The sequence below is a fragment of the Sciurus carolinensis genome, chromosome 10 (genome assembly GCF_902686445.1).
Source record: "Sciurus carolinensis chromosome 10, mSciCar1.2, whole genome shotgun sequence".
Classification (NCBI taxonomy): domain Eukaryota; kingdom Metazoa; phylum Chordata; class Mammalia; order Rodentia; family Sciuridae; genus Sciurus; species Sciurus carolinensis.
The window spans coordinates 25,734,394-25,746,751 of record NC_062222.1 but is presented as its reverse complement, the minus strand read 5'-3'; the positions used below and the strand labels follow the sequence as shown (position 1 = coordinate 25,746,751).

At 45.6% G+C, this 12,358-nt stretch overlaps 1 protein-coding gene across 1 annotated transcript in view; it reads left to right on the top strand.

The window, feature by feature from the left end:
• Window positions 1-12,358, top strand: part of Lrba (LPS responsive beige-like anchor protein) — a 703,692-nt gene that overhangs the window by 690,814 nt on the left and 520 nt on the right. Inside the window, 2 exon segments of the mRNA XM_047565822.1 lie at window positions 3,488-3,684; window positions 7,588-7,739. Coding sequence (XP_047421778.1) covers window positions 3,488-3,684; window positions 7,588-7,739 — 349 coding nt within the window.

The window sequence follows — 12,358 nt, the reverse complement described above, 5'->3', positions numbered from 1 at the left end:
TAGCCAGGAACAGAGCTGCTTCCATGTAACAGCTGATCCATCTGTCTCTGTTCTGAGCTGAGATCTCAGAGCACAAAAAAGTACTCGCATCCCATGTCTTTTAGGCTTACCTGATAGGCAGCATAGAATATTTGAGCCACCTTACCTGTATCCTGAACTGTAATAGTCTAGCTAATAAGTTCATATTAAATATTCAAAGGATTGTGTTTTTATATTTTAGTTTTTCAAAGCAGTGAAATGATAATATTGATACCAAGAATTCTGTGACTACTGGATTTCCTCCTCCCCTTCTTGTACCGAATAATTTCACACATCCTGAGTTAACATGAGTCTTGGACCTTGTGATCCTAGTGAAGCTGTAGAATAGACCACCCTCACTTTGCACATGAGTGTAATAGTGAAAATGCAAACCGAAACCATTTTGCAAAATGGTCTTGATAGTCAGTGGGAAAGGTTGTGATAGTTCCAGGACTTATAAAAATTTTGTTAAAACATTAAAAAATCTCATGTGTGTGTGTACACATACATGGCTGCTCATATGAGGACATAAAAAATATTAAAACCCACCTTGATGGGGCTGGAGACATAGCTCAGTTGGTAGAGTACTTGTCTTGCATGCACAAGGCCCTGGGTTCAATCCCCAGTACCGCAAAGAAAAAAAAAAAAAAAAAAATTAAAATAAAAAAAAAAAACCACCTTGACTTAGTATACTGCAATTTAAATATTAAAAACTTCGAGAATTAAAATATTTTATTTCTTTGTGAAAAACTCAGAGGAAAGTGTGAGCAGTCCTCACCACCTCCATATCTATCTTTTCTGAGCCATGGGGAATTGTCACACTCCTTTCTAAGTTTGGACCAACTTCCAGCATTTTTTGTGCTTTCAACATCATGAACTATCCTGTAAGGTTCCTTTAATGGGAGGTTTTACTGGTGTCACCTCTGGGACATCATCAGTTTTGTTACAAGCACTTTCCTGTTGATAAACTCCCTTCCCTCATTTCCTGGCTGCATATCTACAGTCACCTCCATATCCGCAGGCTGCGTCTTCCTTCTCTAACTCCATTCATACTCAACTTGGATTCCACTCTCAGCTTTATTCTTTTTATTTCTCTGTTGAAATTTCATCTTTGTTGGCCAATACCCTTTTGTGATGTCCATGTTTATAACATGTCTTACAAGTTTATAACTGGCAGTCAAGGAGGCAACACAACTACTGTCTTTGCTGTCTGAGCATGAACTGCACCCCCGATGTGCAGTCACCAGTTGCCTCTGTACTTTGAAAGTGATGTGACTGGTCATCATTAGTCATGATACACAACTGTTATTTACATAGTGGCTTGTGGACTACAGAGCCAGCTTCAAAGTTGGCACTATGCAACTGCATAAAGTGATAACTGAAAGCTGAACTGTGTTGTGTTGGGGTTGTGTTGGGTGTGGGTAGTGTTATTCAGGGCAATAATCACTGAAATTCGTACATGCCGAAACTGGGCAAAAGCAAAGACTATATATATGTATTTATGTTGAATACCACAAAATCTTTTTTCCCCACATTTTATTGGTGCATTATAATTGTACATATAGATGGGATTTGTTGTTACATATTCATACCTGCACACAATTTAACAATATAATTTGACCAGTGTCACGCCTCAGGACTTCTCCCCTCCCTCCCCTAGGTCCCTTTCCTCTACTGATCTCCCTTTGATTTTTAGGAGATCTACCCTGACCTTTTGTTTTCCTTTTTCCTCTCTAGCTTTGCATGTAAGAGAAACGCACAACCTCTCACCTTCTGAGTTTGACTTATTTCACTTTATATGCCACATTTCTTTATCCATTGATGGACACCCAGGTTGGTTCCATAGTTTGGCTATGTGATACATAGTAAAATGCCTCAGTTCTTCAGGGTAAATACCAAGATGTGCTATAGCTGCCTCATACAGTGGTACCACACCCCATCTTTTGAGGAGCCTACGTGCTGATTTGTATGAATTTATAGTTCCACCTGCAGTGTGAAAGTGTTCCTTTTTCTCCACATCCTCTCCAGCATGTATTTTACTTGTATTCTTGATGATTGCCATTCTGACTGGTGTGAGATGAAATCTCAGATTTGCAGTTCTCTAACTGCTAATAATGTTGAACATTTTTTCATGTATTTGTTGGCCATTAGCATTTCTTCTTTTGATAAGTGTCTGTTCAATTCATTTGCCCATTTATTAATTGGATTATTTGATTTTTTTTGGTGTAAAGGTTGAGTTCTTTATATATTCTAGATATTAATCCTCTGTCAGAAAAATAGCTAGCAAAGATTTTCTCGCATTCTGTAACATTCCTAATTGTTCCTTTTACTGTGCAGAAGCTTTTTTATTTGATGCTGTCCCATTTATTGACTCTTGGCATTGTTTCCTGAGTTTTAGGGGTCCTATTGAGAACCTGAGAGCCTGAGAGCACAAAAACTGTATTAAACTCACGGAATGGCCTAGAACAGCCGGAGAACCATATTTTTCAAAAGGCATGCTCTCAGAGCCACATGGGGAGCAGGTGATAATCCCATGACTATTCATAATTTAGCTATAGGTGGCAGGGTACATACCCTAGCTAGCCTTCTTGTCTGACTCGGGTGTCTCTTAGAGCTTCGTCATCACAAAGAATTTTTGTCACGTACTCCTTCACTCTGCTTGGCACAGGTTTTCAGCAGAGACAGAACAGCTGTGATGGGTGTGGGCTGCTCAGCCTCTCCCCGCTCCTCAGCCATCTCAGCCAGGTGGTCACCATGGGGAGTTGGCACTGGTGGGTGCTGCTGCTTGCTTTGGGGACATCAGGGAAGTAGATTTGGTTGTCAAGAGTGGCAGGAGGCAGCCTATGTGAATTTAGGGGGCAGGGTGGGAGATCACCAGAAGCTCCCTTTCGGTGTAGAGAGCAATGGGAGGGAAGGTGGCTTAGGTCTTCAGCAGTCGCCCTACTGTGCTCTCCCTGCAGAGGCCACAGTGTGGGACTGTCAGGGCCCTGAGAGGTGCAGGGAGAGGTGAGTGTGCCAGACAGCAGCCTTTGTCCGCCTGCTTCTCAGCCCTCCTCCAGTCTGTTCTACGATTTAACAGTCATCCCATTCCTTTCTGAATTCCTCCAGTTTATTTCATCTCTTGGCATAATGAACTTCATAAAGTAACTTCCTGTCTCTTGAGGAAAAGTGAATTTGAATGGACCTGACTTGGCTTCGTTCCTCTCCCAGCGGAAGACAAGCGTGAAGGGGAGAGTTAGCGAAATACCGTATGTGTAAGATGATATGTAGTTTCTTACCCAGGCTTTCTACAACTGTCGTGTAACACTGTTGTCCTGGTTGACCTGTGCTCAAGATTTAGATGACATTTGTCTTTTCACAGTGCTGAGGCTGGAACCCAGGGCCTCACACCTGCAAGGCCAGTGCCCTCCCCAGTTCCACCCCAGCCTTTCTGACTTGATGGAATTTGCCTTTTGTGTCTCCTCCTCAGAAGGACCATGTCTCATACATTCCATGAATGGAGACTTGTTAAGGACCTTAGAGGGTCCGGAAAACTGCCTGAAGCCAAAACTCATCCAGGCTTCACGAGAGGGCCACTGTGTCATCTTCTATGAAAACGGCTGCTTCTGCACCTTCAGCGTGAATGGGAAACTCCAGGCCACTGTGGAAACAGATGACCACATACGGGTGAGTGCTCCACGGGCTTCCCGCGTTCACCATCTACCTCAGTGTGGCAAGGAGGGGGACGGGTTGGCTGAAGAGATCTTCCTGAGTTGTCTCGGCCTCTTTTCTACACCAGTGGGACGTCATGAGGTAGCTCTTGGATGAGGCGCAGAGCCCAGCAGGCCCCAGCTGCGCGGCTGCGCCATGCAGGGAAGCTGAGGAGGCCCTGGCAGCTGGGGTTTTCTAAGGGCCTGTGAAGCCATCCTGGTGGCTTTCAATGGCACTGCAGTGCTTCTATCTAAGGAAGTGTCCCGCCTGCTGTTATTCCCTGCATAAAAGCTAAACTAAGGGACCAGCTTGCCCCCGACACTCCCTAGGTTAGCACTGGTGTCAGACTCCACTTCTTCAGGGACAGAAGAGCACAACGCAAGTTAAGGGAGGTGGGCTTTGGGTCATGAAGTGAGTCGGGCAAGCGATTCCCACTTTGGAACATGGGAACCGGGAGCACTAGGGGACCCTCCAGGGTCTGGCTTCATTTTTAGTTCAGGCCTCCAGAGTGCTCGAGGCTGAGGAAAAGAGGCTGTTCTTTTGGGAGCTATTTTTTCAAGGTCCTTCCATTGTCACCAAAGCTCCTTGGAGCAGGTAGAGGGAAAATGAAGCTGTGGGATTCCTATCATCGGGGTGGAGGACCATGTGACTGTACACAGAGGACCCAGGACATGTTGGGGGCAAGAGTGTGGGCTTGGGCTGGCTCTGGACCTTTTCCTCAGTGACGGCCAGACCCTGCGCAGCTGAGGTGATACAAGTCCTCCCAGTTCCCACCCCTTTCTTCCAGGGAAACACTAGGATCAGGAAGCTTCTGGAACAAAATCCCTGCACAGGGGCCCTGGCTGCTCTGTGCCCTGGGAGCCATCTTCACTGCCTCCTGCCAGTCTCTCCTGCTGGCTGTTGAGTTCTTTGCCCGCCCGGCCGTGGAAGCACGTGGTCCCCGTCCTCCGCTTTATTTTTCCCTTCTTTCCCATAATACTTCATTTAAACCAAGCACACATCAGAGGATTTTCCTTTCCTCTTTTCTTTACAATAATAATGTTGATAATCTGTCACTTTGAGTAGTGATTACTTTGTCAGCTACACTCATAAATCTGTAAAATAATTGAAATCCCTGGCTGGCTGAAACAGTCCCCTGGCACTTCAGTGAGACCAGCGGCTCTGGGAAGTTCCTCCAGGCAGTGGCAGGGAGGCGGCCTGCAGCCTGTTGGCACCCCCGCCCTGCGGCCCTCCATTTCCCCTCTGTAATGGCTCCCGCTGGATTTTAGGCTTTAACGTCGCCTTTCCCAGCACTCCTGTGCTTTATCACACCAACTGGCGAGTGGCAATGGTGTGACTGTGGTGAGCCCGCCTCGAGTGCCCGCCGCCCCTGCCGCAGACCCAGGCGCAGATGGAGGGAGGAAACCACAGGCCTGAACAGAGACATCACGGAGCAGGGATGAGCCTGTGCGAGGCTCCGAGAGCCCGAAGCAAACCAGTCACCAGCCAGACCAGAAACTGAGTTTCTTTGAAATACCAAGGGCCCTGCAGGCAGCCTGGGGAGATTCTGTGCTGATCAAGGCTTCACACCTATTTTTATTTTAGATCCCAGATTGCTCAGTGGCATTTTGGTAAATAGCATCATTATAGTTCAGCAACTAGACAACGTGCCAATGTCTTCAGGAGTAACTTGGATTTAAGCCGGCACCTGTCCAGAGCAGCACAACTGTCTGATCATAAACGATGGCCACCCTCTCACCCCTCAGAGCTCAATGACTTTCCTTTCCTGGGGCTGATTTAGAGGTGGTTGTCCCCACAGTGGTGACCTGCTGTTACCTCCTTAAAAACCAGTGCAGCTGGTCTCATCCAAACCACCCGGGACCACAGCATGAGATTAACAGGTCTCTGGGACCCCACCCTCTCTGGTCATGACCCACTGGATCCTGCCCTGGGTTGGAATCAAGAACCACGTGAAGGATGATTTGGCGGAAGACAGTGCAGCTCAGTAGATGGTACAGCAGCCTCGCCACCAGAGGACAGGGACAGGCCCCTCCTGAGGGAGGCAGCAGGACATGCCTCCACCTGGTTCAATAATGTGTTTTGAGTGCTGGTGCACATTCCTCAAAATCCTGGTTGTTGCCTTTCAGATAGAAGTAGGGTTAGAGCTTCTTAACTCGAACAAAGAATTAACGATTAATGGTTTTAATATAGCACTTATCCAGTAAAAATCCTGAAGTATAAAATTAAAGTGAACCACAACCATAAGGTCAACACATTTTCATCAGTGAATTTTATAAGCATGACAAACATTTACTTGTCCTAGTCTTCCTTGCAGTTCCTAGAGAACTGCCACTTGTGAAATGGAGGAAATAGGATTTTTGCTCATGTTGAAAAATCTTTTTCTATTTCATTAATAAAACTTGGAGGTTTTTTTTGTTTTGTTTTGGGTGTTTGGGGTTTTTTTTGGGGGGTGGGGAGTACTAGGGCACTTTACCACTAAGCTACTCCCTCAGCCCTTTTATTTTCTGAGATGGGGTCTCACTAAGTTGCTGAGGCTGGCCTTGAACTTGTGCTCCTCCTGCCTCAGTCTCCCAAGTCGCTGGAATCACAGGTGTGCACCACAACTCCTGGCTGAGAATATATCTTATATGTAACTGTGTTCCACACATGGGTTTTTATTTCTTAGACATATTTTTCTGTACTTAATAAGCTATATTTAAGAGACTACTAAAAATTGGCATGTACACAAATGTGAACTGAATGGGTATGAAACATCCCTTTCCTACAATTTTTAAATTTCTCACAGGGTTGACTCAAGACTTAAGGCAATTATCCTAAAATTCTGAGTATGGAGCAATGTAAATATAGTTTTCTAAAGTTAGATTTTGTTTTTACCTGGCCGTCTGCATAATCTGTTCCCACGTCACCGTGCCAGGTGGACAGATCATTACAGGTGTTAGCAGGGCCTCCCAGCCACAGGAAGATTTGTAGGGACAGAATGCCTGGCAGGAAGGTGGCCCCGAGGAGAGGCAGGGCTGACAGACCTGGGAGCTGAGGCAGGGAGGATCCCTTTCTATCAGGAGCAGGCAGACCAGACGTTCCAGGCTTTGCGGACCCCATGCGCTCTGCTGCCACCACCTGTGTAATAGCCACAGACGGATGGTATGCCTGGGTTCTGATAAAATCTTATTTATAGGTATTCAGATTTGAAATTCATATAATATTCATGTCATGAGAAATTCTTTTTTTCAACCATAAAATAATGTGGAAATGGTCATACAAAAACAGGAAGCAGGCGTTCGACCCAAAGGCTTTCACCTGCCGCCGCCCTTTCCACAGGATCGAAGAGCAGACTCCGCAGTGCTGCGCATGCCCGGCGGGGCTGCTGCAGACGAGTTGGCTGTAGGCCGGGAGCGCGCAGTCTGGGCTTTACCCTTCCAAGCAGCTGCTGGTCTCTACCTACTGCTTCTCCCAGCTGCTGTCGAAATCCAGCAGGCCTGGAGAAGGTGCTAAAGCTCTTGGCTGCCTGCTTTGCCCCACCTGGGGCCAGGGAAGGAAAGACTGATGTCTTACTGGGGCCATGGGGTCAGCTGGCCCTGTCTGTCACCTTGGCACAAAGTAAACCGAGTGCACGCACAGTACCCCAGCAGAGATGCCTCCCCGCCACCGTGTGCCCCTCTGCAGCATTCGTGCACCTGAAGGAGTTTGCTGCTTCCCAAAACAAAACACTAGAGAACAAAACCAGACATCCAGCATTGCCTAACCTAGTCCACTTGCTTTTTGAAATCTGGTAGGTTTTCTCCAACTCGTTGCTGAGAATCCCTAAGGATCAGTGTGCCCTCACACGCTGGGCCCCTCTCCCACCGCCCCGTCTCTACTGAACACTGCTGTCTCTCACAGGCCATCCAGCTGAGCCGGGACGGGCAGTACCTGCTCACGGGAGGAGACAACGGTGTGGTCATGGTCTGGCAGGTGTCTGACCTCAAGCAGCTCTTTGCCTACCCAGGCTGCGATGCTGGAATCCGGGCCATGGCACTGTCTCATGACCAGAGGTAACAATGGAAACACGGTTACTAACAGTGGTATTAAAAACTCAGAGGGACTTTCTTTCAATGAGCTGATGGATTAGGTGAGTCGCAGGGTCACCTATGCAATCAAAAAGCCAATTACAGGCCAAGAACTTTTTAATTTTTGGTGGGGGGCAGTACTGGAGAACGAACCTAGGCCTTGGACCTGAGAGGCAAGCACTCCTACACTGATACATCCCAGCTCTCTTTGAGGCAGGGTCTTGCTAAATCACCTCCTGCCTCAGCCTCCCCAGCAGCAAGGATCTAAGAACATTTACTTTCTGATGGCATTGCCACTCACGGACAGAAGTCGAATTTTGAAGAAATAGGATTTAAGTAACAAAGGCTCCAATTATGTTTCTGAAAGCCTTTTATGTTTCTTTAAAGTACCATTTTGGAAGCAGAATTTTAAGAGCTGTAAACATGTACAAGATGCTTTGTTGCTGCCCCTGGGGATTCCACTGAGAGACTTGACTTATGTACTGAAATCTCAAGTAAATTGGGAGGATCATTTATTTTTAAGTTTTTTGATACTGGGGATTGAACCCAGGGGTGCTTAACCACTGAGCCATATCCCAGTCCTTTTTATTTATTCTCATTTAGAGATAAGGTCTCCCTGAGTTGCTTAGGGTCTCACTAAGTTGCTGAAGCTGACTTTGAACTCGTGATCCTCCTGCCTCAGCCTCTGAGTCGCTGGGATTACAGGTGTGCACCATCGCATCCCGCAGGAGGATTATTTTTAGCTGGTATCTTATGTCCTCTTATTATTCAGGTATTACCTGATTTTTATTTTTTATTTTTTTGGCGGTGCTGGGGATTGAACCCAGGGCCTTGTGCTTACAAGGCAAGCACTCTACCAACTGAGCTATATCCCCAGCCCACCTGATTTTTAAAATTGTGGCAGTGTACAAGGGTACAGTTTTGTGGCATTAAGTGCATTCAGTGTCGGTGACCAGCACTGTTCACTTACAGAGCTTTTTCATCAGCCCAAACAATTAACAATGGCTCTGCCTCCCTGCAGCCACCTCCATCCTGCTTTCAGCCTCCTGCTGGCACCTCCTGCCAGGGCCACCAAACAACATTCCTTTTGCGTCTGGCTTCTCTCACTTAGCATGTCTTCAGGGGCTTCATTATGGTCTGTATCAGCCTCTTTCCTTTCTAAGGCTGCTGTTCTGCTGGATGGGTATACTATGTCGTTGATGCATTCGATGGGCAGTTGGGTTGGTTCTGCCTGTTGTCTGTTGTGAAGGATCTGCTGTCCACAGTGGCATACAGACACCTGTTTCAGTTTCTCTTCACAGTTCTTTTGGGTACATACCCAGGTGTGGAACTGCTGATCACGTGGTGATGATGGTCACCTTTCGGAGGCACTCCCACCGTTTTCCATAGTGGCTGCGCCCTTTCACAATCCCACCAGCAACACTTGGACTTTCGATTTCTCCACATCCTCACCAGGGCTTATTATGTTCTGTTTTTATGACGACTGTCCCAGCGGGGACGGGGCATGGAAGGGTCTCCCTGTGGCTCAATAGTTCCCCCGTGAATCGTGTTGTCTTTTCACTCTTCAGCATCCTTAGATACACACTTCTAATTTTCAGAGTCCAAAATATTTTTCCTTTTGTTGCCCATGTTTTTGGTGTCATATCCAAGATCATTGCAGAATCCAAGGTCACAAAGCATCTCGCACAGGTTTCTAGCTTGAGGTAGGATCCAACTTCAGTGCTCGGCATGTGGAGATCAGCTTTCTCGGCACCATTTGTTGAGACTGTCCTTTCCCCACTGAATGCTCTTGGCACCCACTCAAGTTATTTGACCACGTATGTTATTTGACCACATGTGTGGGCTTATTTTTAAGCCCTCTCTTCCATCCTGCTAGTCTCTGTGTGTCTTTGTGCCACTATGCCAGTTTTGATTACCATATCTTTGTAGTAAATTTAAAAGCTAGAAGATGTGAGACCTCCTACATTTTTCTTTCTCAAAATTGTTTTGGCCATTTGGGTCCTTTGAGGTTCCTGATAAATTTTGGGGTGGGTTTTCTAGTTCTGAAAAAAATCATTTTAATAGGGATTACTGTAAATCTAGAGAGTGATTGGGGTAGTACTGACTCTTAACAGTATTAAGTATTCTAATCCATGGGATGGATTCAATGTGGGATTTATTTCCATTCATTTGTCTCTTTCAGCAATATTTCATAGTTTTTGGTATACAAGTTTCTTGTCTCCTTAAATTTATTCCCAAGTAATTTGTTCTTTTTGATGCTTTCATGAATGGGATTGTTCTTAATTTCCCTTTTATTCATTAGTAGCATATAAAAATGCAACCCATTTTTGTATATTGTGTACCTTCAAATTTGCTGAATCATTTATTAGCTCAGTTTTTTTTTTTTTTTTCAGTGTGGAATCTTTAGGATTATCCTACATGTCATCTTTGTCAGAGATCATTTTTACTTCTCCTTTCCAATGCAGATTCCTTTTCTTTTTCTTCCTAATTACTATGTGGGACTTTCAGTGCCCTGTTGAATAGAAGTGGTGAAAGTGGGCAGACTCTGATCATAGAGGAAAAACTTCATTTCACAATTATGATGTTAGCTATAGATTTTTCATAAATGCGCTTGTTGTTTGAGGAAATTTCCTTTGGTTCCTGGCTTGAGTGTTTTTAATAATAAAAAGATGTTGAATTTTGTTAATGGCTTTTTCAATATCAGCTGAGATGATCATTTGGATTTTTTGGTTCATTCTATTAATGTGGTGTATTGTGCTGATTTTTGCATATTGAACCATCTTTACATTCCAGGCATGACTTCTACTTTGTCATGGTGTGTAACCCTCTTAATATACCAGTGAATCCTGCTTGCTAATAGTAAGCATCCATATTCATGAGAACCTCATCTGTAATGTACACTGTGGTATCTTTTTCTGGCTTAGGTGTGAGGGAGATGCTCGACTCATTGCATGAGTTAGGAGGGGCCCTCCTATTCAATGTTTTGGAAAAGTTGAGAAAGATCGGTGTTAAACCTTCTTTAAGATTTTGGTAGAATTCACCAGTGAAGCCATATGGCTCAAGACTTTCCTTTAGCTGAGATTTTTGTTTTAAGGCAAGAGGCCTCCTTTATTTTTATGTGGTGCTGAGGATCGAACCCAGTGCCTCACACATGCTATGCAAGTGCCCTGCCACTGAGCTAAACCCAGCCCCTAGCCAGCCTGGAGTGGGAGGTTTCGATTACTGACCCCATCTCATTACTTGTAAGTCTATTCAGGTTTTCTCTTTCTTGGTGATTCAGTTTGGTATATTGTTTCTAAGAATGTGTCCATTTCCTCTAAGATAGCCTATTTGCTGGGATCCAGCTGTTCCTAATTGTCTTGTAACTTTGTTATTCCGGCTAGATTGGTAGTAATATTCCTACTTTCAGGAGGTTTTTTCCTTTGTTAATTTGTTTTGATTTTCTGTTGTTTTCTACTATCTCTGATTATTTCATTCCTTCTCCTAGCTTTGGACTCAGTTTCTTAGTTTATTTTAATTTTGATACTAGGGATTGAACCCAGGGGCACTTCACTGAGCTACATCCTACATCCCCTGTCCTTTTTTTTTGAGGGTCTTGCTAAGTTGCTGAGGCTGGCCTTCAACTTGCACTTCCCCGGCCTTCTGAGTCACTGATTAGTGTGTAAGCCACTATGTCCAGCCCCAAGTGAGGTCATAGATTCTAGTGCACGTGTCCACAGCTATAAATTTCATCTTGGCACTTTGGCTGTGTACCGTTATTTTAATGTGTTTTCATTTTTATTTGTCTTTGGGTATTTTCTGATCTCCCCATTGTTTGTCGCGTATTTGTGAATTTCCCTGGTTATCTTTGTTCTTTCACTTTCAACTCACTTTATATCCATAGTGAGTCTTGTAGCCAGCACATTGGATCATGCTTTTTATCCATTCTGCCAATCTCGGCCTTTTGATTGGACAGGTAATCATTTTACATCTCATAACTGATACAGGAAGACTTACTTTTGCCACTTTGCTATTCCTTTCCTTACCCTAAGAGTTTTGCCCTTCATTTTCTCCTCACCACATTCTTTTGTATTAGCACATTTTAGTTCCTTAATTTTGACAGGAGCTACCCGGAAGGTAGCTTCCCAAGGGCTGGTCCTAACCAGACTCTGCAGGGAGAGTTTAAGACAGCAAGCTCTGCCCTGGAGCAGCCGCACCAAAGCCCCTGACTGCTCTCCACCAGCCCTGCACCACCCCACAGGGAGCGCAGCATCTGTAGCAGTGGCCACTGTCGTGAGGCCCAGGCCCCTACCCAGCACAGGATGGCCCAGAGGATTCTCTGCAGAGCAGAGCCCACCCAAATTATGGTCAGCATTCATTCTTATTCCATGTCCATTTCTGTCCTGGCAGAGAAGACACTTGTCACTGGTGTGTGCCACACCCTCCTTCAGTTTTTCCTTATGGTCCCGAGGTCTATATAGAGGGTGGGTCCACCCTACGGCCAGCCAGTCCCCCTCAGGAGCGGGGGATGGGTTCAGGCTGGACCGACTCATTCTCACGCCCTGGCTGTACCTGCCCGACCATGAAGAAGCAGGCTGTGGCCTCCGTGGCGTGGCAGAGGCGGC